Genomic DNA, 24,945 nt, shown 5'->3' with positions numbered 1-24,945 from the left:
CATAAGTTAATAGTCCAACCCGCGCACCTGGTTTTCCTTATAACCCTGTTCTTGCATTAGTTGGATGCATCTGTCTCTGGTTATCCAACCAAGACCAGGAACAAAAATTCGGCGGAATGCTTTGCCATTGTGATCATAAAGTGAAATGCGGCTAAAATCAATGGGTTGATTTGCTATAGGTGTCAAACACACCTGTGTGGGTCCCATCGCCTTTTCCCTAGTAGGAATTGTGTGAGACTTTCCTCTGTTTACGTAATCACGCCATTTTTGTATTCCTTCCTTTGTCGTCATGTCGAAGACTAGACCCTTTTCCTTGCAATTGATGATAACGCGGTTCTTGCATTGTGTGGATACTAGACTACCGCTATTCTTCTGAGGCGTTTGGGGAGATGAGTTGGCCGGAGAAGCTTTAGGAACGTTACTATCAGTGTCTTCGGGCGCAGAGTTTTCAGATTCCGGGTTTGGTCCCTTAAGTCTGGACTGCGGGTCAGTTTTTGACGGAGCCTTTCTATTTCTTGGGATTTCTGTTAGCTTCTTCTCTTTTTGTGGTGCTGGACCAACTGCTTTGGATGATTGATCGCTATTAGTGTTGACCTTGGATGCTTCATCCTTTTCGCTATTGTCCTTACGGAATATGCTGTCACTGCACAAGTATACCTGGAACATAACAATAGATAGTATCAACATAAACTTAAAGAAGTCGTACACCTTGCCAAATAATTTTCCAAATAAAACCTTAGGTCTTGTGTCCTTGACCTTTTTGCCGCCTGTGGTTACAGATTCAGGATATTCGGCATTAAGAATGCAACGGTGGATACTAGACAAAACGCGTTGGTTAGACACGCTTTCATTGTCCTCAATCATAAACCCAACGTTTGTAACACAGCTTTTGTACTGCTCTGCTACGTCTGCTTTAAATTTTATTTCTGCCTCTTGGGCAGACCAGCGGCTAAATCCATCGTAGCAAAATTGTAATGGTAACGATGTTTCGGTTACACACTCTGTAACCTTATCAAATCCCAACTTATTCATGTCGAGGTGCATGGCAACCTCTTGGTGGCCAATATTGCTTTGCGTTCCCACATTCGAATGAGATCTGATTAGCCAAGATAGTACTATTCCGCTAATGAACGAAACCGGGAGTAAGTATAGATAATTTCTTCTTGTAGAACTTTGCGTCATTGTTTTAAGATGCTTTGGTTTTGCTTCAATAGATTTAACTAAAGTATTGTAGTTTGTTCTATATTTTGTGTTAGCTACTTATCCTTTTCTTGTCAGTCGTCCATTATACTAGTTCACAAGTCAATCAGCAAAATGTCACCAATCCTCCCCTGAGCTGTAATCGTTGACACAATAATGGTAAATTCACGACGAAAACATTTAATGTACAAATTCATCTATGGTACCCGGTTATATATATAAGGGCGGTATACAAAGAGGGACGTAACCTAACATGACTATGTTAAGCGTAAAATTTAGACACAACCTTAAAAAACAGGAATTTGTTTAATAAACTAATATACAGGAAGGTTTCAGCGCAAGTAATTTATTCTTCGTCTACAGGTTGATTCTTTTGAACATATTCAGCAGCCTTTGCTTTAACATATTCAACAGCGCGCTGGTCATCCTGTTGCTCTTCAAAATGTAGCCACTTGTTGAAAAAGAACTTCGCTTGTTTTCTGGTAATCTTCTTGGTCATAACACGCTCGAAGAGGGCTTCTGTAATCTTTTTGTCCCCCTTCTTGATTTCCTGATCTATATATACATTCCACAGGTCAATACGCTTGGGTGCATCAGCTAGAAGTCCTTCGAATAAAGATCTTCCCTGCTCTACGCTACCCTTGGCATATTCCAGCTGAGCAAATTTCCTGACGACCTCGATATGACTGCGCGTTGGTAAGGACTTTAGGGCGGTAGCTAGAATGTTGTGGCACTCATCATTTTTACCGTTGTCAAGTAGGAACTCACACCAAGAGACCCAGATAGAGACCTTTTCAGAACCGAACTTCTTGCTTGTGGCCTTAAACAGTTCACTGGCTTTTTGATGCTTTTCACTCATCTGGTAGATGCTGATTAATTTGCAATGGATGGTGTAAGAGTCCATGTATTGACATGCTCTCTTGAAGACATCTTCCAAAGTTTCCTCCGAACCGAAGGTGTTCTCTAAGTTTAACATTGCTATCCAAACATTCAACCTCTCTGCTTCTTCCCTATAATTGATCGTCTTCAAAGCACGTTCTGCTAGTTCGCGGGCCTTTTCTATTTCACTTAGTTGAAGTTGGAATGCCATGTAATTCATCCATAGCACAGACGAGTTAGGGTCACCTATTAACAATCTCTCAAAATCAGCAACAGATTCTGGGGCTCTAGTATTAATGTCAATGGTCCTGTCCACAACTTGGGTATGCTTCTTGGATTTTCTGTGTTTTTTGGTAGAAGTGAAGTCTTCGTCTTCATCACTAGATTCCTCATTGTCCATCGTTTGATTTAGAATATTAGCTGTCCAATCAAATGAAGTACTTAATGACAAGCCATTGTTAGGAACAGACGTAGTCTTCTTCTGAGGAACATTTGAAGCATCCTGTTCATCTTCAGATTCCATATTGTAGTCGATTTCTTCCTCCTGCTCAGACTCTGGAGCCTCTTCAACGATAGTTTCTGCTTCATCTTCAACCACTTCAGCCTCTTCAGGGACTTGAGTCTCCTCCGCTTCTTCCATTTCTTCGGTTTCTTCATTCTTCTCTTGAGATGTCTGCTTGCTGAAATACGATGCCTTCAAACCCAAAGAAACTTGTTTCTTGCTAGTATTGGTTTTCAACACAATAGCTCTGACCTTGTCTCCCTCGGCAAATAATTGGCTTAAATCATTAACCTTCTTATCAGAAATCTGACTGATATGTGCTAAACCAGTAATGTTGGCAGTGTTATTCAACTTAACAAATACACCAAAGTCGGTAACACTCTTAACCATACCATCAAATATATCGCCAACCTTTATATCCGCTAGGTTCTTTAGCAGCTTCAAGTCACCATTAATTTCAGATTCCCTCATCGTCAAAAGGATATGATGGTCATCATCGCAGTTTACAACCTTAGTCGTGACTGGCTGCATAGGTTGATAGAATTTCTTCCAGTCCTTGATGAAGGAGTCAGTTAACTTGCTCACTGGGACAAAACCTTGGACATGTCTGCTTAAGTAGACAAACACACCTTTATCTGTTGTGTTTTTAATAAAACCACGAACAACATCGCCCCTCTTTAAGTCATTGTGGCCTGAGATGGCACGATCCACCGGACTTACGCTACGCAAAGACAAGTTCAATCTCTTTGACTTCTTATCAATTTGTATAACAGTAGCTGAAAACATTGAACCGACCTTTTCAGCAAATACGTCTTCTAAGGTTGAAGAGTAGTCATTCATAGCATCAGTGATAAAGGAAACACCTGTTATCTTGTTCCCGACATCGAGCAGCAAATAAGATTCCTTAACTTTAGCAAGACGTGCTGGAATGACATCACCAGTCGCCAAGTCATCAAGGCTCTTGATAACATGCGATCTAGCGGAAACCACAGCGATATGATGTTCTTTGTCAAGTTCAGTAACATTAACCATAATTGCAGAACCCAATGGAAAACTTTCTGGAATACTGGAGTCAAAAATCGAACTATCATCAGACAGCTCAAAGTTTGGAATCTTAGCCTTCAAGACTGGTGAAATAGTCAACCATAGAAAATCTTTAGTGCAGTTGTTAACGTAACCGACTAAATTTTCCCCAACCTTTATGTTCTCAAAGCTGATCATAGAAGTGTTACCTTTCAACTCTGATTTCTTAGCAGATAATTCTAAAACAGTGCTTACACCAGTTTTGTGAGACACAGGCAAAAATTTGTGAGTCTTAGAATTATGGAATCCAATGACTTTAACATCTATGATATCACCTCTCTTAAAAGGTGACAAAGGAGCCTTAATATCTCTTATTTCCTCAATTGAATCATATACCTCAGACACATCTATACGTCCATGCAAATTATCCCCTAGCATCACGTTTAATTGTGTCTTCTTGATTGATGTAATCTTAGCCTTGGTTACAGAGCCTGTTGTGTAATCAGAGATGTTCTTCCGAGAAGCATCGACTGGATTGATCACTTGTACTTCATTGGGATCGGTCTTATTAACAGACTTACTAGCCGCGATCAGAGAAAGCAAGAATCTTTCATTCTCGTCATCAGTTCTTAGAAGATAAGCGGTGACAGATTGGTTAATATAGTACTTTTTGGAGATGTCGATATCTCTAGTTTCTGCAGCATAACTAGGAAGAACGAGGCCTACAAATTTTCCAGTAAATGCAACAAATACGCCCTTATCAGAAATAGATTTAATATACCCATGCATAGGTGTATCTTCCTTCTTGCTCTTAATATCTTCATATGTTAAAGGTAACAAACCCTTTTCAGCATCTTCCATCAAGGATTTCTTGCAAGTCAAGTTAAATACCTTGGTTTTGACATCTTTGTCAGTTATTAAACCAGTCAATTTGGAGCCAATTCTCAACTTCTTTAATGATGCTCTGTTTTGTTCAATTCTCGAATCTGAAAGGTGACCAACATAAATTACACCACGTAGACCAGTTTCATTTGCCTCAACAACAACTGAGTCCTTTGTCTTCTCAACAACAGTAACATCAACTATAGATCTACCAATAATTAGGTTCTCTATGGCATCACGTTGCTCAGCCATTAACTTAGATGAAATTTTACAGGTAACAATAATCTTCTTACGTTCCTCATCATATTGTAGAACTTTTACCATAAACGTTTGACCTAAACGTAAGTGGTCTTGAGGCTTCTTAACAAAAGCTTCAGATATCTCATTTTTAGGTAAAAAGGCCTTGATTTTACCCAAAAATGAAACAATGCATCCACTAGGCTTAAATGCTTCCACAGTGGTTAGTGTCTTTCCTTCGGTCTCAACTAGTTGTTTAACATCTTCAAAAGTAGAAACCAAGTGGACATCTTCCTGTTCTACTGAAACCAAAGATTTCTTCAAAGTAGCGTATACACGGCCTTTACTGTCAACGTTAATAACTCTACATTTAACCTTGGAGCCTATCTTGAATTTTCTCTCTGGGTAAACCAACCTAATATCTGATATATGCAAAGGTGGTACGAATGCTGTGAATTGTCCATTAAATAAGTTCAATTGAATGCCCTTGTCAGAGACCGAAGAAATCTCACATCCAGCTAGAATTTCTCCTATTGGAATATCACAGCTACGTAGATACTTGCGCTCCAGCAGTTTTTCGTCGGTTGACATTAAATAATAACCACCTACGTTGTTGTACCCAATAACTCTGGCTTTCGAAGTTTCCGATAATGGAGATTCACCAATCTTGGAAATGTGAACTTGGCCATAACGATCATCCGAAATCGATAAGTATACATACTGAGAATCACGACCCTTTACAGTACATGATTCAAAGATGTAGCCAACAGGGAAAGCGCTCAATGCCTCGTTTTCCAACAATGCAATATCTAATGACAGAACATTTGGTAAAGCAGATAACATTATCGATTTATTACCCTTCTTAGTGGTTGTAGTTGAAATAATCCTGGACCTGACGTTGTTTCCAATACCATATTTTGCTTTCATTTCGGCGACTGAGAAACACTTTAACTGGGCTATGCTCAAAAAGCCGTTCACTAATCCAAAAGCCTTACCAAATATACCATGATCTGTTATCTTCTCGCACAATAAGTCCACTACCTGACCAGGGATAACGGCGTCTATGGAAGAGATCCGAGTAACATGAGACTTTTTAGTGTTGAAGTCCAAATTTACCATTGCAGTACGACCAGTTCTCTTGGAAAGATTTCCAAGGAAAACAGAACCTGGCATTAGCTCTTCAAAATTTGGCATAGTTTTCTTGGAAATAAAACCGGTCACACCTTCTACACCAAAATCTAAGATGGCACCATGGTCTTCAATGCTCTTGACACTACACTGTACAGTAGCATGCTTGTCCAAATCTTCATCTGTTAATTGATTCACATTTGATGGTTCGATGGATAACACAATTCTATTCCTCTTCTTGTTATGGGGATCCATTGCAGAGTTACTTTGAACTACGCACCTTAGCCACTGGCCAACTTTGAAGTATTTCTCCAGTTTTGGAAGTTCTATTAGGTCCGCTGTTTTAGAGTCATTATCGTCGGATTCGTATTCCGCATCGCTCTCTTCAGCTCCTGACTCTTCATCCTTTTCCATGCGCGCATCCAATTGCTCTAGAATAGACGTAAACTGTTCCGATATGTTAGACAAAGGAACATAGCCACGAAGATTGTCTGGAAGAGCAACACAAATGTCCATTTTGTTAAGGGCACAAATTTGACCCAATAACAAGGTCCCTGGCTTCAAATTCTTGAAATTCAGGTTCTCTACCACATCAATCACCTCCTCTTGATCGTTATTAGCTGCACCCTTAACCTTCTTATCAGCTTTAGATTTTTGCTTCTTCTTTGGGTGCTCCTCAGTAACAGAATCGGTGCCATTACCAAACAATACATCACTTGCAGCTTCATTGGCAACCTGTCTCAATTCCAAAGGGGTTAATGCAGATGATCCTCCTCTAGGAAATGATAATTCCTCACTTTTCATTAGACTTGAAGTAGCAGGTTGCTTCGTTGAATCCTGCCTCGTAAGTGGAGACTCTTCATCTCTTTTCCTCTTGTTATCTCCTTTTAATACCATATTAGACGATTGTATATATTATTATTACCTTATTTTAAGCTAGGTGGCCAACTATTATCTATTATACCAGTAACAAATATACCTACTCGTTCTCAATAAATAAATAGTAATAACCCCGATCGTACTAGCAATTATAGATCGATAAAAGGCGCTTTGTTTGGTAATAAGGTCTAGTAGTTCAGCTCATCTCATCTCATCTCATCTCTACTATAAAGCGGTCCACTTTGGAAAAATTTTCGTACAAAAAAAGAAACATCTAATAACCAGATCATAGTCTACGAACGTCATTTCAACAAAACTGGTTGGCGGTTAACATAGAAAGAGTATCCAAGAAACAAAGCATTGAGAGCTTTTGATTGTATTGATTGAAAATGTAGATTGTATTTTTATAAATTGATTATATATCTGGTTTTAGTAGTTTTATTTTTTTGTCACTTGAGTATAGGCGGCTAAATGCTTACTAAATACAAACTGTTTCGTCTATAGTACTCGTTTATAGTACTTTACAACGGAATGAACGTACTTTTGTAATCTCATAAACTTTGCACTTACAAATACAAGCTATAATGTTTTAAACATTGGAGGCTCCTCTATTATACCGTATGGAATGCAGGTCCTTCTGAAAGCTGACTTGTTCTTCTGTGCCATTGTTAGTTCCAAACGGGATTATATAATAATTTTATAGGTTTATCGTGGATTTAGTATGTTTAAGAACGAAAAGTTCAATAATACTATTACAAATTTAAACTTTAAAGACAACACGTAGTGCCAAGTTCCATTGCAGACCAATAAAGAAGCCTATGAGACTAGTATTTGCCAGCGATTAACGTCCCAAGGATATTCACCTCGTTTACCGATAGTCACGTGACCCGGTAAGCGTCAGCAAAATTTAGTTACAATGGGTAAACGCACTCCTTTAAACTCCTATATTGTGCTTAGTAGACTAACATAGGCATTCAGTTGAGGCGTTGAAGATGACGCCTGATAGAAGAAATAGTGATACCTACAACATTCCCAATCCGGGATCTAGGCGTTCTTTTTCTTCTTCGAATACTTTGGCGAGTTCCAATACTATTACATCCTCAACTGTTGGAGGTCGACAAAATAATGAAGCATATGCCGGAGTGACGTTTGAAGCGGTTCCAACTTCGATAGTTTCATTTCATCATCCACATTCTTATAGATCTACTGGGTTTGGTAGTGGTGAGTCTTTCGTTAGAAGTAGAAGAGACACCGGCACTGACTCTCTATTGCTAACTCCTGTTCATTCAAGAGCATCTCAAAGATCAAGAGCTTCTTCGAGAGCACCAAACTTTCGTTTTTTTACTGGTGAGCAAGTTGAGAATGCGGAGGGTGCTGCTTCAACTTTGGAGTATGCTGATTACGATACAGATTGGGAGGCACTCCCAGCTTACGAGCAGGAAAGGCTTAATTTCAGAAATAAGTCCCCTAGGTCTTCATTGAGAAATACAAGCGAGTTGCTTTTACCTGCAATCTCTTCCAATAGGGCGCTTTCTTTGCAGTCCTATGGCGCAGTGGACAATCTGCGAACGAGAAATACATTTGGTAATTCATCACGTTCTTCCATAAGCTCTTCACAATATTCTATTAGGGATCGTATTCCGGTGGAACTTGAAGAAGTTGGCTCTGTGCCTTTGCACGATGATAACAGCAGTGCTGAGGATAACGCTATTAACAGTGACCTGGAAGAGACAGTGGAAATGCATCAGCATCATGATGACCACCCCGATCCGCCTAACTCGACGTATAAGAAATCGTATCACTCGGAATTTCTTAAACCTCAATATCATGATCGTTTTTATCCGCAGCATCTGCCCCGGATACATTTTCAGAGATTTTACATTGCTGAAGAAGACCTAGTTATTGCTATCGCAGGCTATAAAACAAATATTTGGAAGCTTTATTTGTACTATGTTTTGTGCTGTTTGTCGTTTGGTATTCTATTTCTAATCTGCAAATGGGTTCCTCGCTATAAAGTCAGGCTACGCGGTAGTAAAACAGCTTTGGGTAAAGCGGAGTGGGTTGTTGTGGAAAATGAATATAGTGAGTTATCGATTATTAATGTTAAAAGAGAATGGTATAACAGGCCATTAAGTACCATTTTATCATTAAAAAGGGACAATATATCAAACAACCGGAGGCACTACCACCATGAGAGTGAAGTTAATCCCAACGTGCCGATTTTAATCTCATTTGAATACAGATATTATAATCTTATCTATTCTCCGTTGGGTGATGTTTTCCAAACCAACTGTAACTGGGCAGACCCAAACTGGGTAGATGTAGACCGTTTTTGCAAGGGTTTACCAACCGCCATTCAGGAAGATAGGCTCATTGCATTTGGCAAAAATAGTATTAATCTAAAACAAAAGACAACTAGTGAAATATTATTTGACGAAGCGTTACATCCATTTTATATCTTCCAAATTTTCTCTGTCATACTATGGATGTTTGACCATTATTACTATTACGCCGGCTGTATTTTTTTGATTTCAATTCTTTCCATTTTAGACAATATATTTGAAACAAAGCAATCATATAAAAGGCTTTCTGAAGTGTCTCAATTCCACTGTGACGTGCGTGTTTATAAGGATGGATTTTGGACTCAAATTCCTTCCACTGATTTGGTCCCTGGAGACATATATGAGATATCTGATCCTTCGTTATCTGTGTTCCCCTGCGATTCTGTTCTAATATCGGGAGATTGTCTTGTCAATGAGTCTATGTTGAACGGTGAGTCTGTCCCTGTCCCCAAAACTCCTGCTACACAAGAGACGATGATACATCTTTTGGATGATTTCATGGATGCCCACATATCTGCCTTTGTGGCGAAGTCTTTCCTCTTTAATGGGACCAAAATTATCAGAGTTCGCTCAGCTCCCGGCCAATCTGTCGGTTTAGCAATGGTTGTAAGGACTGGTTTCTCGACCACCAAAGGCGCATTAGTTCGTTCTATGGCTTTCCCCAAACCTGTTGGATTTAAATTTTATGAGGATTCATTTAAATATATTGGATATATCGCCATAATTGCTGTAATTGGGTTTGCATTAAGTTGTATTCAATTTGTTAGGTTGGGTGTAGATACAAGAACCATGGTACTACGTGCCTTGGATATTATTACAATCGTTATCCCTCCTGCTCTTCCTGCATCATTAACAATTGGTACTGGGTTTGCTTTAAACAGGTTGAAGAAGAAAGGAATATTTTGTATTTCACCAACTAGAGTAAATGTAGGAGGTAAGCTCGATGTTATGTGCTTTGATAAAACTGGTACATTAACGGAGGATGGCCTAGACGTTTTTGGTGTTCATGCTATAGTACCAGAAAATCAAGAGATAAAATTTGGCAGTTTAATTTCTGATGTTAATAACCTCTTCCCAAAGTTTTCATTGGATGATTGTTCTTCTCCAGCAGACTTTAAAGCCAGAAATTTTTTGTTAGCTTTGCTCACTTGCCATTCGTTGAGGTTAGTGGACGGTGAGTTGCTCGGTGACCCGTTGGATTTCAAAATGTTTTCCTTCACTAACTGGGCATACGAAGAGGATTACCAAACACATGCATTTCACTCTTTAAATGAGGAGAGACATGATTCCAATACATTGCCTGAAAACACAAGTATCTCACCAGCTGTTGTACACCCTTCTGGAAACGAGAACTTTGCTGCCAATGACCCCAACAACATCATTGGTATTATAAGAAGTTTTGAATTTTTACCACATTTGAGAAGAATGACAGTCATTACTAAATCTTCAGGTAAAAATGTTTTTATGAGTTTTACAAAGGGAGCACCTGAAGTCATAGCTGAACTATGTAATAGGAGTTCACTCCCTGCTGACTTCGATCAGCTCCTTCAAACCTATACACATAGTGGTTACCGTGTGATTGCATGTGCCGGAAAGACATTGCCCAAAAGCTCGTGGTTGTACTCACAGAAGGTGAGCCGTGAAGATGTGGAATCCAATTTGGAATTCTTGGGTTTTATTATTTTTGAAAATAAATTGAAAAACTCTACAAAGAGCACTTTAACAGCTTTACATTCTGCAAATATCAGGACGATTATGTGTACTGGTGATAATATTCTAACAGCAATTTCTGTTGGCTTAGAATCTGGGCTTGTAAATTCGGCTCGTATCTTTATACCAATCCTTAATGAAAATGCTCTCCCTGGTGAAAATATAGTTAAATGGCAAAATGTTGACAACCCTTCCGAGCTTTTAGATAGTGTCACATTAGTGCCACAGGATAACAATGCTAGTAGCTATTCATTGGCAATGACTGGGGATGTTTTTAGGATGATTTTTAAACATGAGGGATCAGTATCAAGTGACTATATCAACAGGATTCTTTTAAAGTGCGCCATATATGCACGAATGGCACCAGATGAAAAGAATGAATTGGTAGAGCAGTTACAGGCATTGGATTATCAGGTTGGATTCTGTGGCGATGGTGCTAACGATTGTGGAGCTTTGAGAGCTGCGGATGTAGGTATCTCATTGTCTGAAGCTGAAGCATCTGTTGCAGCTCCATTTACATCACATGTCTTCGAAATCAGCTGCGTTTTAGATGTCATAAAAGAAGGAAGAGCAGCGCTTGTAACTTCCTTTTCATGTTTCCAGTACATGAGTTTGTACTCAGCAATCCAATTCATCACCATTACAATATTATACAGCCGTGGCACGAATTTAACAGATCTACAGTTCTTATACATTGATCTATTCTTAATTGTTCCAATCGCAGTTTTCATGTCGTGGTCAAAGCCATATGAAGTTTTGGTAAGCAAAAGGCCTAGTGCCAATTTAGTTTCACCAAAAATTTTACTTCCACTAATTGTTCACATTTTGGTACTAATGACTTTCCAATTTGTTCCCTGGATAATTGTTCAATATATGTCATGGTATGTGAAACCAATTGTCGGTAATGATGAATCCGTGAGGTCAAGTGATAACACTGTTCTTTTCTTATTTTCGAATTTCCAATATATTATAATAGCAATAGTGCTTTCTGTTGGACCACCTTACAGAGAGCCTCTTTCAAATAATATTGGGTTCCTAATTGACATTATTTTCTCAGGCTTTGTTTCCGTGAAGTTGTTATTCATTAGTGCAACTTCTTGGATCGGGAATATCTTTCATTTCACCAGACTTCCCAATTCATTTAAATTGTTGCTACTTGTATGGATTGGTTTGAATTTTGTTGTCCAACTTTATCTTCCTGCCCGGTTCAAATACCTTTTCAAGAAGAAGGTTAGTAGTAAACGATACAAAAATATTGAAAGAGAACAACGCCAAGCTCCTATTGTATGAAAACACCGCGGCATTACTAAGAAACTTAAAAGGATATATAGACAAAGACCATGTATTTCTATATATATATATATGTATCCTTATTCACTGTTTAACGTGTTGCCGCTGTACGCATAGATAGGAAGCAGTTCCATAAAACACCGATAGATGAGCTGAAAGGAACCTGGAAGCGTTTCGGCATGACCAAAAAGTTAATAAACTGTACAGCAGGCCACACGATATAATTGCAACCAAGCGTACTCAGATATAACTTCTCTATTTTATGCGTGAAGGTCTCCTCGTTTCCATGTTCAATGATGTAATTAGAATACAGGAAAAACCCATAGAGCGACAACGGCGAATAAAGCAGTTGATCCGTGAGCACTCTCTTCAGCACTTGTATTAACGTGGGGTCCTCAGAATATATATAGTTAAGCAGTTTATACCATGGCACCTGAAAGTTCGAAATAAACCATCCCCATATCATAAAACAGAGCCATCTATAGAAGTTAAATCTCATACCAAACCCAATGTCTCTAATAGTCCCACCAAATGAATCTGTATTAGGCGCCAGGCCACCATCCGAATCAAAAGCCTCAATTTGTAGGTCATGAGGACCGTAATCATTAAACACAGAAAAATCATCATCAGAAATGTCCTCCGGTTCTTGTGTTCTAAACTGCCTCTGCAGCTGTTGAGCTGCATCATTTATCACTCGGGGAACGGGATCAATCTCACGCGCTCCAACACATGCAATAGTCTGGGCCAAAGCATCAGAAAGCCCAAATAACAGCATATTAGAGCAATAAGTCGCTATTAGCGCCGACTTCTCATACAAAGATCCGTATACTCTTGTGATCTTAACCAAAATGAACAGCCATGTTACCAGCACCGCACAATGAACCAACGGTATCCTTTTCAACACATCGCGGTTTGATACCACATTACCATCGTCCCGTAACTGTAATACCATCAATATCAATTCATTTGACACATGTCTTCATTAACCGCCGTTGAACGTGTTAATAGTAGGGGATGTATAGAGCAGAAACAAATAGCTGCTACTTTTACCATATTACATAAGCAATGTGACTGTTATAACACCCATACATTCAAAACAATTTCCATGCAAAGAGCAGTTTCGGCGGCTTCGAGAATGTTATGTGATGAATGGGTGTATTGTAGAAACGTTTCCTGCCATCTGAAAGTTTTCCGAAAGGAAACAGTGTCCGGTACCCGGGCCGGATGGGTACACCCACGCAAACCGCATCAGACCCTAGCTCGGCCACTAGCTTGGACCTCGCAATCCTGGATCTTGCAATGGAACAGAGAAAAGATACGTTAAAACAAGAGCACATTGATTCAGATATTAGCATAACCCGTCAATCCAAGTAGTCTATTGAGTTAATCATGTTGATTCCAAAGCAAGAAAGAACAAAGATTCACAGAAAGTTGTTTCAAGGTACGTTTAAATGAATAATTGAGAACAAAGTGCACAAGGAAGGTTCAATGATGTGAGTGTATTCCAGAACTTCATTTTGGGAACAGTGATTAGAAGTGTGTTGGTTGCATAAAGCGTCCCATTCCTGACTGTATTACTGTTATTACACATATAATCCTGTTGGTGTTCTATTCCGTATCAAGAAGCTCAATGCAAAATAACTATGCTCCTTCTCAACTTCTGATGTTCTCGTACCATCACTCAGATATCCTCATTGTGCTCCTTTAGAACCACTCTTTACTAACTACTGTTACAGATGGTGTTCTAGTCGCTAAGAAAGACTTCAACCAACCAAAGCACGACGAAATTGACACCAAGAACTTGTATGTCATCAAGGCTTTGCAATCTTTGACTTCCAGGGGTTACGTCAAGACTCAATTCTCTTGGCAATACTACTACTACACCTTGACTGAAGAAGGTGTTGAATACTTGAGAAGCTACTTGGGTCTACCAGAACAAGTTGTTCCAGGTACTCACTTGGCTGCCAGATCTCAAGTTCAAAGACCACAAAGAAGATACTAAATGTAATACTTCAAGTATACTAGGATATACAACCTGTTTAGCTAAGAATATCGTTCTATAATATACTTGTGTTCACTATATAGTGAATAGTTGCATTCTGCCGAAACCAGAAATATCTGGTATTACGCAATACTTTATCAAACAAGCAAGCAATATTAAATTTATTGCGTGTGGACTTTGGGGGCTTTGAATTATTTTAGTTTCTGGTATATATGATATGTTATCTAATGTGAAACTATTTACACTTAAGACGGATAGAAAGTTTTGTATAAGGAAATACCGTTTTTAAATTTAAATATGGTTAGTACCATTCATACCAATTACCTGTGTTAGCTTTCATATACCACTCCTTTTGACTTCATTCGATTTATTATACTCAAGTCTAAAAGAGCATATACCTGTCTGGAGGACTACATGTGTGCAAGGAAACTAAAGTATTCTTCAGGTGACGAGCTACCAGTATGTATCAGCTTAGAAAAGCCCAAAGGGGCTAGGCACCGCCACATATTCAGAAATACTAACAAAATTATTAGTTGTTTGCTACCCCTGTTGAAGCGATGCGGGAAGGAACACGTCAGGAAGATCGTAGAAGGAGGCAGATGGAATACCAAGCTCCCAAATATGGAGGGATGGCAATTTCTCCGCAACCTACAGCTAACCAGCCTGGCGTCGGTAGTAATATTCAGAAACAAAGATTACATATGCAAGGAAATGGAAGTGCTATGGATTATCATGACCAACAACCTTACCAGCAAGGAGGCCACCAGTTCAAAATGAACTCGCAACCTCAGTATGGAATACCACCACAACAGCACCAGCGTATGCAGGCAGCGCAAACCCCTCAGTATTCTAATCAAGGTGGTCGTACACAGTCACAACCTCAATCATCACCATATGTACACCCACCTCATGATGTTTACTCACATACACAACCACCACGCCAGCAGGTTCATTCACAGCCTCAAAGCTATCCACAGGCGCAGCAACAGTCGTTTGGACATGGTAGCCATCAGAACAGGCAGTATCCTCATCCGCAGTCACAGCCATATCCTAATGCGCCTCAAGGACAGCGCCTAGCACCCGCTCATAATGGAAATGGGCAGTATGCCATGCCACCACAACAGGTTTCTCGTCCTACAGGGGTTCCACAGCAGCCTCAGTCCATGCCTCCTTCGCAGCAGCACCTACAGCCACCGCCTACACACTCTCCAATGTTACATCCATCTTCTGCGCAACAGTTCCAGGCGCAGTCGCAGAGTCACTCTCCAATGATGCATCCATCTTCAGCACAGCATTACGCTTTACCATCTCATAGTAATCCAGGAAGTTTTGTTAACCTCCCATCCGCTACTCCAAGTAACGCTTCTGGTCCAGGAGGACCAACTTCTTCTACGGAGGACCAGGATGCAGTTGTTGCCAAAAGATTGTTTCAAAATCACGATTCCCGTAAGCTTGAGCGTTTGACCGCAGAGGAATTACAAAATATATTGCAGAATGATGACAATACCCAGTTCTGTATGAGTTCCGTGAATGCTCTCATTAATCTTTTTGGTGCATCGAGATTTGGTACTGTTAATTTACCCGAATTCACCTCGCTTTACAAAAGAGTAAAGAAATGGCGAATGGTATATGTTGATAATGACATAAATGGGTCCTTTACCATTTCGGTAACAGAGTTCCATAACTCACTTCAAGAGCTTGGGTACTTAATCCCTTTTGAGGTAGCCGATAAGCTATTCCAACAATACTCTGAGTATATGAATAACAACAAACATACTAAGGAACTTAAGTTTGATAAATTTGTTGAGGCATTAGTATGGTTAATGAGATTGACAAAGACTTTCAGGACGTACGATACACGTCAGGATGGAGTCGCTACTATCCACTTTAAAGATTTTATAGAAACGTCCTTATATCTAGGAAAGTTTTTGCCGAGGTGAAGCACATGAATTATATAAAAGTTTAATAATTGTTCATATAGTCTATAAGTCGTTTAACATAGTATTGAAGCTCGTTACATATCGCATCTTCATTTATTACTTACCGCCATTCTTTGTTGTTTCTAAATATTCGTTGCATATGTTTATGACTTTTCTATGCATCAGTTATGTGGCACGAGAGGTGTCAGTGCGTGGTGCAATGTCAGCGACATCGCAACGACAATATAGTAAAAATAATAGCGACATGAGCACAAAACTCTTAAAATCACCGAAAAGATATTGAGGTTGACACACATAAATACCCGCCTCAGATGGCAATCTTATATTGCTTATTTCTGATGGTACTTTGTATTTTTTTATTCCTAATTTTAATTACTTAACCACATAAGCTGCTATTTATTTACTATAGAGACCACCACACCTTAAAAAACCCGCGCAAATGAGTGATACATTCGGTACTATGAGCGGTGAATCATTTGATGATGACACCCAAAACTACTCTAATTCAGATGTCACTTCTTCTAATACTGAGCATCAAACAAATGCACATAGCCAAAGCTTGCTTTTTCCATCTGATAGCCTTCCTTCACAATCACTTTCTAATGTTTCTCATATGCAACTAAATCTAGACCAAGATGAAAATAATACCAGCCTAGGCTATTTTAAAGCTAATGATAAAGATTCAGACGGTAGAGAAAATGAAACAGCATCGTCACAGATGGATCAATATCTTGATGATGTATTTTTTCAAGGTGAGGAAGCGCAATTGCAGAATAATATTAATCAACCCAAACAAAACAAATTGGTGGATAAAAAACCAATTAATTCTAAGTATAAGGTGGGTATAGAACGTTTACCATTGCAAAGAGAATTTGTTACTGCTAAGAAGGGCGGACATTTCACGATTATGGTGGTCGGACAAACCGGATTAGGTAAGACGACTTTTGTAAACACATTGTTTCGGACGTCATTACTACCTAGTGTCTGGGACACCTTGGAGAGCGCTAGTGCCAACGTCTTCTTCAAGAAGACCACCAGAATTATCCGCCACCAGGCATTGATTGAAGAGAATAATATTAAATTAAAACTTACGGTGATTGACACGCCAGGCTTCGGAGACAATATTAACAACTCCTTCGCCTGGTCACCCATCATTAGTTATATTGATGAGCAATTTAGATCCTACATTTTCCAAGAGGAGCAACCTAACAGAAAGAACCTCGGCGACAATCGGATCCATTGCTGTTTATATTTTTTGAACCCATCTAACAAAGGAATCTCACCTTTGGATATAGAGGCAATGCAGGAGATTTCAAAGCGTGTCAACTTAATCCCTGTCATTGCCAAGGCTGACTCCCTTGGAAAAAACAGCATGAACGTCTTCAAGGAAGAAGTCAAAAAGATTATTAATGCTCAGGGGATACGGGTTTGCGCTTTCCTCGATGAAAACGACCCCGACAGCCAAACCGTCATCAGAGAAGCACCATTCACCTTAGTCTGCTGCGACAGCTACGTCCTGAAGCCCAATGGAGAGCGTGTTCGCGGCAGAAAATACAAGTGGGGTGTAGCTGAGATAGAAAACGAAAAACACTCCGACTTTTGTCTATTACGGGACATTCTTATGTCGCGTAATATGGTGGACTTAGTTATCAGCAGTGAAAAATACTACGAAACATGCCGTTCCCACATGTTGATGACTCGAATAAACCAAGCAAAAGACGGACTAGCCGCCGAAACCAGCGAAGACAATGTGATATTGAGAAACATGAATTACGAAGACCCTGACGCCAACGGTTTACAGAACTACAAATGTTATCAGATATATAACAAACAGTACATGGACGAGTTGATCATCGAGTGGTCCCCAGAATTTATCCACAAACAATGGGAGGCCAAGAAGAGATTCAATGAAATAGTCCATATGGAAGAAAAGAAGTTTAAGGACTGGAAGCGGGCATTGATGTTCAAGCAGACTAACTTCAACACCGAAATCGAGGACTTACATAATCGCGTCAAGAACCTACAGATCGACTGCGAAGAATTGGAATCAATCCTTCTACAATCTGGTGGGGGTAACACTGCAGGGCTAAATAGCAAGCGCTTGAGCAAGCACGACTTACTTCCATGAACATTTGAGTGAGAACCAAATCTCGGTTTTACGGTGGTTTTTTTCTTTTTCCACGCTAAACCGCAAATTTTCCATTGCCATTAGGGCTCGCATGACAGTGAAAATGTATATAAGTGCAAACCTTTTCCAACGTTTGTAACTGCAATAATACATAAAGACAATACACAGAGCGATATACAGCAAGATTACTTGTAAGCCAAAGCTAGGGTGACATGGCGAAAGGATTTGTCATTACCTCGGCTAGTAGGCTTACGTAGTGGTTTACTCTTTCAGTATTATATCTTTAAGAGTACCGAAACTCGTTTCCGTTACATGATGATTATCTAACTAGGTTTTTATTTTCTGGCATCTCTAATGTTAGAATGCGAAGTTTAAGTACTCTCCATTCGATGAATACAACCTTATGACTATATCTGAACCATAACCGGAAACTCGTAAAATGTTTCTACGTAATTTAGCTAAAGGATCACGTGCCTAACCCCGGTCTTGGCAGTGCTGCCTCAAAGTGGAAGCGTCGGCGCTACGCCCATTGTTCCGAGCAGGGAACGAGCGCACCTGCAAAGCGCCAGCGAGCTATCGCACCATATCGCGCAACTTGACTGTCTCGCAGCCCAACAAGCCCAACAACGCCTGCTCGTTTGGCAACCACAAAGCAGCGCGTATACGCCGGGTAACCCCTTCTTTTAGGGCACCTCGTTTAGCTCGTTTAGCAATATTAAACAGCGAAATCTTTAAGCGAAATTTTTACAGCTTACAGGATAAGCGTCGTAAAAATAACATAACACCACGCCCCTTCAAACTAAGTCCTTTTCGAGGCTTAATGACATCGTTTATTTGGTTTTAATCTTCAATCCATAGTCTATTTTAACACCATCTCGTTCACTGTTAACTTTAATAAGCTATAATCGGTAAAATATATTGTATATATTTAATTATAAAAAGAAAGTTAATTAATTCACCACATACTTTCTTCCGTTTAGAGGGACACCCATAATTTATTTTACGAGCTACATATTCGTTTGCCGCTATTTGAAAGTAAAGAAGCTACCAAATATAATAAAAGACAAAACTACGTTGAATCCTACATAACAAGCAGAATAAAAGTGAAGAACTATGTCGTCAACTTTTGCGAACTCTACAATTTCTGCTTTGGTTGGTCAGGGTCAAGGTTTAAGTTTTAATGATATTTTATCGAATATCAGGTCGGTTCAACCGCATTTGAATTTATTAGAACAGTACTGGGCCACTTGGTACACGTATATGGATAATGACGTGCTTGCCACTGGGTTGATGTTTTTTGTTTTACACGAAACAATGTATTTTAGTAGATCATTACCATGGCTGATTATTGATCAAATTCCGTACTTTAGAAAATATAAGTTGCAGCCTACGAAGATTCCCTCTGCGAAAGAACAGTGGCACTGCTTGAAATCCGTTTTACTTTCGCACTTTTTGGTTGAGGCTATTCCTATTTGGACCTTTCACCCTATGTGCGAAAAGTTAGGGATTACTGTGGAAGTTCCCTTCCCTTCATGGAAGAAATCTGTTGCTGAGATTGCATTATTCTTTGTTTTAGAGGACACTTGGCACTACTGGGCCCACCGTTTGTTCCACTACGGTGTGTTCTACAAGTATATTCACAAGCAACATCATCGGTATGCGGCGCCTTTTGGTTTGTGCGCTGAGTACGCTCATCCCGCTGAGACGCTAACGCTTGGCTTCGGTACTGTTGGAATGCCTATATTATATGTTTTATACACTGGACACTTGCACTTATTTACTTTGTGTATGTGGATTACCCTTAGATTGTTCCAGGCTATTGATTCACACTCTGGTTATGACTTCCCATGGTCTCTAAACAAATTCTTGCCCTTCTGGGCTGGTGCGGAACACCATGACTTACACCACCACTACTTTATCGGTAATTACGCTTCTTCTTTCAGGTGGTGGGATTATGCATTTGATACTGAATCTGGGATGGAGGCCAAAACTACTAGAGAAGAAAGAATGAAGAAGAGAGCTGAACTTAAGGCGAAAAAGGTTAATTGATGAGGTTCGTTTTTGTATTTTATTAATTTTCATGCTGTACGAGAAAATAATTGCAGCACGGTATGCGCTGGTTGCTCGTCCAAACAATACCTATGGAGATAATGGGAAAACGTACTCTAAATCTAGCTCTACGGTAGGGATAGACTTATTATGAGGCAGCTGCCACTGAAATGTTATGTTTTTTGTTTTCTTAGTTTCCACTTACATTTCCTGACATAGAATCTGCCGCCTTATATGTCCGTTTGTTAATGTGTCCGTAATATGTTTCTATTTGTTAGTATGTAGCCATACTATTTCTCAATATTCGGAGGCTTGTAATCGCTTCTCCTTTAGTATAATATTACAATACAGATAAGTCAAAGATGAAAAACTAAATAATATGTCTTTTAATCTTAACCGAATTCACATAAATACGAAACTGTTAGCTAAATTAGCTAACCTACCCAACTTCTGGCCGATCTGAATAGCTCGATCCATGGTCCAAAACCTTGCCATTCATCAAACTTGCCTTCTGGGTACCAAGAATTAGCCTCTATTCTACAGACACGTTCAGGGTGTGGCATCATAGCCAAAACTCTACCGTTTGGTGATCTGATACCGGTTATACCGTTCACAGAACCGTTAGGATTTAGAGGGAATTTGGTGGTTACATTTCCATAATTGTCAACGTATCTCACACTAGTTAGACCTTGGCTCTCAAAAGATGCTAATTGCTTTTCATTCTTGAAAGTAGCACGACCTTCACCGTGAGCAACTGCAATTGGTAGCTTCGAACCCACCATACGGTTTAAGAACACACTTTCTGCAGCGGCATCTTTATTTTCCACTATCTCGACCATACAAACACGGGCTTCGTATTGCTCACTTTCGTTTCTTTCAAAACTAGGCCAGTCTTCACAGCCTGGAATAATATCTTTTAACCTGGAGAGGAACTGACAACCATTGCATGCACCAAAGGCAAATGTATCTGTCCTTTCCTGGAAAAATGTTTCAAATTGCTTGCGCATGCTTTTGTTGTACAACACGGACTTTGCCCAACCAGCAGCGGCACCCAAAACATCACCGTATGAGAACCCACCACAAGCTGCCAAACCAGTAAAATCATCCAAGTGGAATCTTCCTTCAATCAAATCTGTCATTGTGACATCAATAGCTTGGAATCCAGCTTGTTGGAAACACCAAGCCATTTCCATTTGACCATTAACACCCTGCTCTCTCAAGATAGCAACCTTTGGTCTAATAGCAGACAACTCGTTGATCTTTACGGAATCTAATGGGTTATATGTCAACTGATATTGGATACCAGGGTCGTTATTTTCGGCAATTAAAGAATATTCTTGTTCTGATGTAACTGGATTGTCTCTCAATTTCTGCATTTCGTATGAAGTAAATGACCATGCCTTTTGTAGATCAGCTCTAGTGCTTTCATATAATCTTACACCAGTTTTATCAATAATGGTGATTGATTGAGATTCAAAGACTGGAATACCAACGACTGATACAAAGTCTTGAGGTACGCCATTTCTATGCAAAATGTTCTTAAACTGTTCAACATCCGTCTTGGATATTTGGAAAACAGCACCTAACTCTTCATTGAATAAAGATACTAAAAGTGACGCACTGTCTTCTGCGCTGATGTTTGGTAAAATCTCCAAGCCACATCTGGACGCAAACGCCATTTCTAGCAGTGTCACTAACAACCCACCATCAGACCTGTCGTGGTATGCTTGCACAATATTAGTTTCATGTAATTCTATCAAAGCATGCAAGAAACCCCTGAAGATGTCATTGTTATGCACAGTAGGAGAAGTGTTTCCAACCTGGTTATAAACTTGTAACAAAGCCGACCCACCCATAGATTTTTCTATGTTTGCAGCGAGATCGACTAATACCAATACCGTTTCGTCTACACGACGTAGTAATGGTGTCCAAGTTTTAGATGTATTAGAAACAGGGGCAAACGAGGTAATGTTCAAAGATAATGGGGCAGTAACTGTTTTATCACCCCACTTCATCTTCATTGACATTGAGTCTTTCCCGACTGGAATGGAGACACCCAATGCTGGACATAGATCCATACCAATAGCCTGGACTGCTTCATATAACTTAGCACCCTCACCACGGTGTGAGGCTGGAGACATCCAATTTGCAGAGAGTTTAACTTGCTTTAAGGATCTTACGTCAGCGGCTAATATATTCAACAATGATTCGGCAACCGCCAGCTTTGCTGATGCACCAGCGTTGATCAATGCATTTTGCGGTCTTTCTCCCATTGCCATAGCCTCACCAGAGGAAATAATAGATTCACCTAGTGAAGTAGCAGTTACACCAACATCTGCAACAGGTACTTGCCATGGTCCAACGAATTGGTCACGATCAATCAAACCAGTAACTGTTCTATCGCCAATTGTAATTAAAAATGACTTCGAACCAACAGATGGTAAATGGAGAACACGGTCAATAGCATCATTCAAAGATGGAATTACATTTAATTGTGGAGCTGGTAATATTAAATTCTCAGTTACAGTGTTTCTTGACATCTTTGGAGGCTTTCCAAATAATATATGCATTTCCAAATCAATAGGTGTTGTATTTAGCAGTGAATCGGTGACAATCAACCTCTCCTCGGAGGTAGCTTGGCCAACTACTGAGTATGGCGCTCTTTCTCTTTCACAAATTGCTTTGAATGTTTCTAGATCTTCTTGTGAAACTCCCAGAACGTAACGTTCTTGAGACTCGTTACACCATATCTCCATTGGAGACATTCCTGATTCCAAAGAGAGAACGTTTCTAATGTCAATTATAGCACCTAGGTCATTGTCATGAACTAATTCCGGTAAAGCATTTGAAAGTCCGCCGGCGCCAACATCATGAATGGATTGAATAGGGTTAGCGCCGTCAAGAGAAACACAGGCATCAATAACTTGCTGACAACGTCTTTCCATTTCAGGATTTCCTCTTTGAACAGATGCAAAATCAAGATCAGCAGAACCTTCACCTGCAGCAATTGAAGAAGCGGCACCACCGCCCAATCCAATCAACATTGATTGTCCTCCAAGAACAATCAATGCGGAGCCTGGGGTAATTGGCTTATTCTTCAAGGCAAATTGGGGCCTTACAGCACCAAAACCACCGGCAATCATAATTGGCTTATGGAAACCTCTAACCTCTTCCTCGCCGTCAGCGTTAGTAACTTTAGTGGTTAAAGTCCTGAAATAACCATTTATACATGGTCTACCAAACTCATTATTGAAAGCCGCTGAACCTAACGGAGCTTCAATCATGATGTTCAAAGCTGACGCAATGTGAGATGGCTTTCCCACGTCCAATTCCCAAGGCTGGGTCTTTCCTGGGATAAGTAGGTCACTAACAGAATATCCAGAAAGGCCGCACTTGGATTTGGAACCTCTACCAGTGGCTCCCTCATCTCTAATTTCACCACCAGATCCTGTAGCAGCACCTGGGAATGGGGAAACTGCTGTTGGGTGGTTATGTGTTTCAACCTTAATTAACATAGCGACTCTTTCCTTGATAGCCGTCCATTCCTTGGTAGTAAAGTCTGGAGCATAGTAGTAAGCATCGTGGCCGTCCAGAACTGCTGCATTATCAGAATAGGCAGATATAGTGTAATCTGGTACCTGCTCATGAGTGTTCTTAATCATTTTAAACAAAGACATGGGCTTCTTTTCGCCATCTATCGTCCAATCAGCGTTGAAGATCTTGTGACGACAGTGCTCAGAGTTGACTTGAGCAAACATAAATAACTCAACATCAGTTGGGTTCCTGTGCATGATTTCGACAAAAGCCTGCACCAGGTACTTGATTTCACCTTCGTCTAAAGCAAGGCCTAACTCTGTGTTAGCCTTTGCAAGTAGCTCAGATGGTGACACATTAGGAGCAACTAATGGAACATGAACTAGAGGCTTGGGCTGGTCGTGTGAAAACATCGCATCGGTTGATGGACACTCGTTAATATATAACACCTGCGTCATCCTATCGTAACATGATTTCAACGAAACATCATTCAAAACTTCGGACAATGGAAAGCCTGGAACGGTTTTCACCAACAAAGCGAAGCCTCTTTCCAAGCGACCAACGAACTCCTTCAAGTTGCAAACCTCAGCAATATTCGTAGCCTTAGATGACCATGGTGAAATTGTTCCTGGACGGGGCACAATTCTAATCAAATAAGTGTCGTCACCTAAAGAACCCTCTTTATTATTAACCAAGGCATCGGCCATCAACTGATTTAAATTATCACTCATATCTAACGGAGAATCATATTTTAACAAAGCATCTAGGAGTTCAGATTCAGCGTCCCCAAGTTCTTGCTTAACCTCCACATAGTGTAGATAACAAGAACGGATGTCTTGAATAAAGGCTGACCGTTCGCAGTAGATTTCCAATCCTTTCACCAAGTTATCCACCCTGAATGGGGAAAGAGCTTGAGGACCTGGAATAATCTTCACAGTCATCACTTGAATTGTTGATATAAGCCTACGCAAAGGGGTAGTTGGTAATGTAACGAACTAGCAAACTATAGTTATAAGACGAGTTAATAACTAAATAAAATGCCCGATGAAGCCAAAAGACATCGGCTATAATTTCAGCTCTTTAAGAAGACCAGAGTCAATCAAAATAACCGATTAATTAATCAAAAGTGATGACAGTCCCTCACGAAAAAATTTATTCCGATAGAAAAACCTTATATAGTCATCTCAAATGCTGCTATTAAGGACATGGATAAATGTAAA

The 24,945-nt window shown here is 39.9% G+C and overlaps 9 protein-coding genes and 1 non-coding gene across 10 annotated transcripts; 5 read left to right on the top strand and 5 right to left on the bottom strand.

The window, feature by feature from the left end:
• Window positions 1-6: 6 nt before the first annotated feature.
• On the bottom strand, window positions 7-1,182 carry AW171_hschr254 (HBL353Wp; the record flags this gene model as incomplete). The annotated part of the gene is made up of 1 exon (XM_018130359.1): window positions 7-1,182. The coding sequence occupies one exon, from the start codon at window positions 1,180-1,182 to the stop codon at window positions 7-9; it is 1,176 nt and encodes a 391-aa protein (XP_017985545.1).
• Window positions 1,183-1,546: 364 nt separating this feature from the next.
• Window positions 1,547-6,748, bottom strand: RRP5 (Rrp5p; the record flags this gene model as incomplete). Its single annotated transcript, XM_018130360.1, has 1 exon — window positions 1,547-6,748. The coding sequence occupies one exon, from the start codon at window positions 6,746-6,748 to the stop codon at window positions 1,547-1,549; it is 5,202 nt and encodes a 1,733-aa protein (XP_017985544.1).
• Window positions 6,749-7,722: 974 nt separating this feature from the next.
• On the top strand, window positions 7,723-12,072 carry YPK9 (putative acid anhydride hydrolase; the record flags this gene model as incomplete). The annotated part of the gene is made up of 1 exon (XM_018130361.1): window positions 7,723-12,072. The coding sequence occupies one exon, from the start codon at window positions 7,723-7,725 to the stop codon at window positions 12,070-12,072; it is 4,350 nt and encodes a 1,449-aa protein (XP_017985543.1).
• Window positions 12,073-12,163: 91 nt separating this feature from the next.
• AW171_hschr251 (uncharacterized protein) lies at window positions 12,164-13,024 on the bottom strand (the record flags this gene model as incomplete). The annotated part of the gene is made up of 1 exon (XM_018130362.1): window positions 12,164-13,024. One exon carries the CDS (start codon window positions 13,022-13,024, stop codon window positions 12,164-12,166), a length of 861 nt encoding a protein of 286 aa, XP_017985542.1.
• A 437-nt stretch (window positions 13,025-13,461) lies between these two features.
• Window positions 13,462-14,074, top strand: AW171_hschr250 (40S ribosomal protein eS10; the record flags this gene model as incomplete). Its single annotated transcript, XM_018130363.1, has 2 exons — window positions 13,462-13,513; window positions 13,809-14,074. 2 exons carry the CDS (start codon window positions 13,462-13,464, stop codon window positions 14,072-14,074), a joined length of 318 nt encoding a protein of 105 aa, XP_017985541.1.
• A 414-nt stretch (window positions 14,075-14,488) lies between these two features.
• PEF1 (Pef1p) lies at window positions 14,489-16,014 on the top strand (the record flags this gene model as incomplete). Its single annotated transcript, XM_018130364.1, has 2 exons — window positions 14,489-14,533; window positions 14,608-16,014. 2 exons carry the CDS (start codon window positions 14,489-14,491, stop codon window positions 16,012-16,014), a joined length of 1,452 nt encoding a protein of 483 aa, XP_017985540.1.
• Window positions 16,015-16,453: 439 nt separating this feature from the next.
• Window positions 16,454-18,142, top strand: SPR3 (septin SPR3; the record flags this gene model as incomplete). The annotated part of the gene is made up of 1 exon (XM_018130365.1): window positions 16,454-18,142. The coding sequence occupies one exon, from the start codon at window positions 16,454-16,456 to the stop codon at window positions 18,140-18,142; it is 1,689 nt and encodes a 562-aa protein (XP_017985539.1).
• Window positions 18,143-18,457: 315 nt separating this feature from the next.
• On the bottom strand, window positions 18,458-18,559 carry AW171_hschr247. The gene has a single exon (XR_001930067.1). It is a non-coding gene; the product is annotated as an HBLSNR48 (small nuclear RNA).
• A 696-nt stretch (window positions 18,560-19,255) lies between these two features.
• On the top strand, window positions 19,256-20,191 carry ERG25 (methylsterol monooxygenase; the record flags this gene model as incomplete). Its single annotated transcript, XM_018130366.1, has 1 exon — window positions 19,256-20,191. The coding sequence occupies one exon, from the start codon at window positions 19,256-19,258 to the stop codon at window positions 20,189-20,191; it is 936 nt and encodes a 311-aa protein (XP_017985538.1).
• Window positions 20,192-20,625: 434 nt separating this feature from the next.
• ADE6 (phosphoribosylformylglycinamidine synthase) lies at window positions 20,626-24,666 on the bottom strand (the record flags this gene model as incomplete). Its single annotated transcript, XM_018130367.1, has 1 exon — window positions 20,626-24,666. One exon carries the CDS (start codon window positions 24,664-24,666, stop codon window positions 20,626-20,628), a length of 4,041 nt encoding a protein of 1,346 aa, XP_017985537.1.
• Window positions 24,667-24,945: the final 279 nt, after the last annotated feature.

Source organism: Eremothecium sinecaudum, chromosome II (genome assembly GCF_001548555.1).
Source record: "Eremothecium sinecaudum strain ATCC 58844 chromosome II, complete sequence".
NCBI classification, from domain to species: Eukaryota; Fungi; Ascomycota; class Saccharomycetes; order Saccharomycetales; family Saccharomycetaceae; genus Eremothecium; species Eremothecium sinecaudum.
Note: the sequence above shows the minus strand (reverse complement) of the source record. Positions and strands in the feature narration are given on the sequence as shown.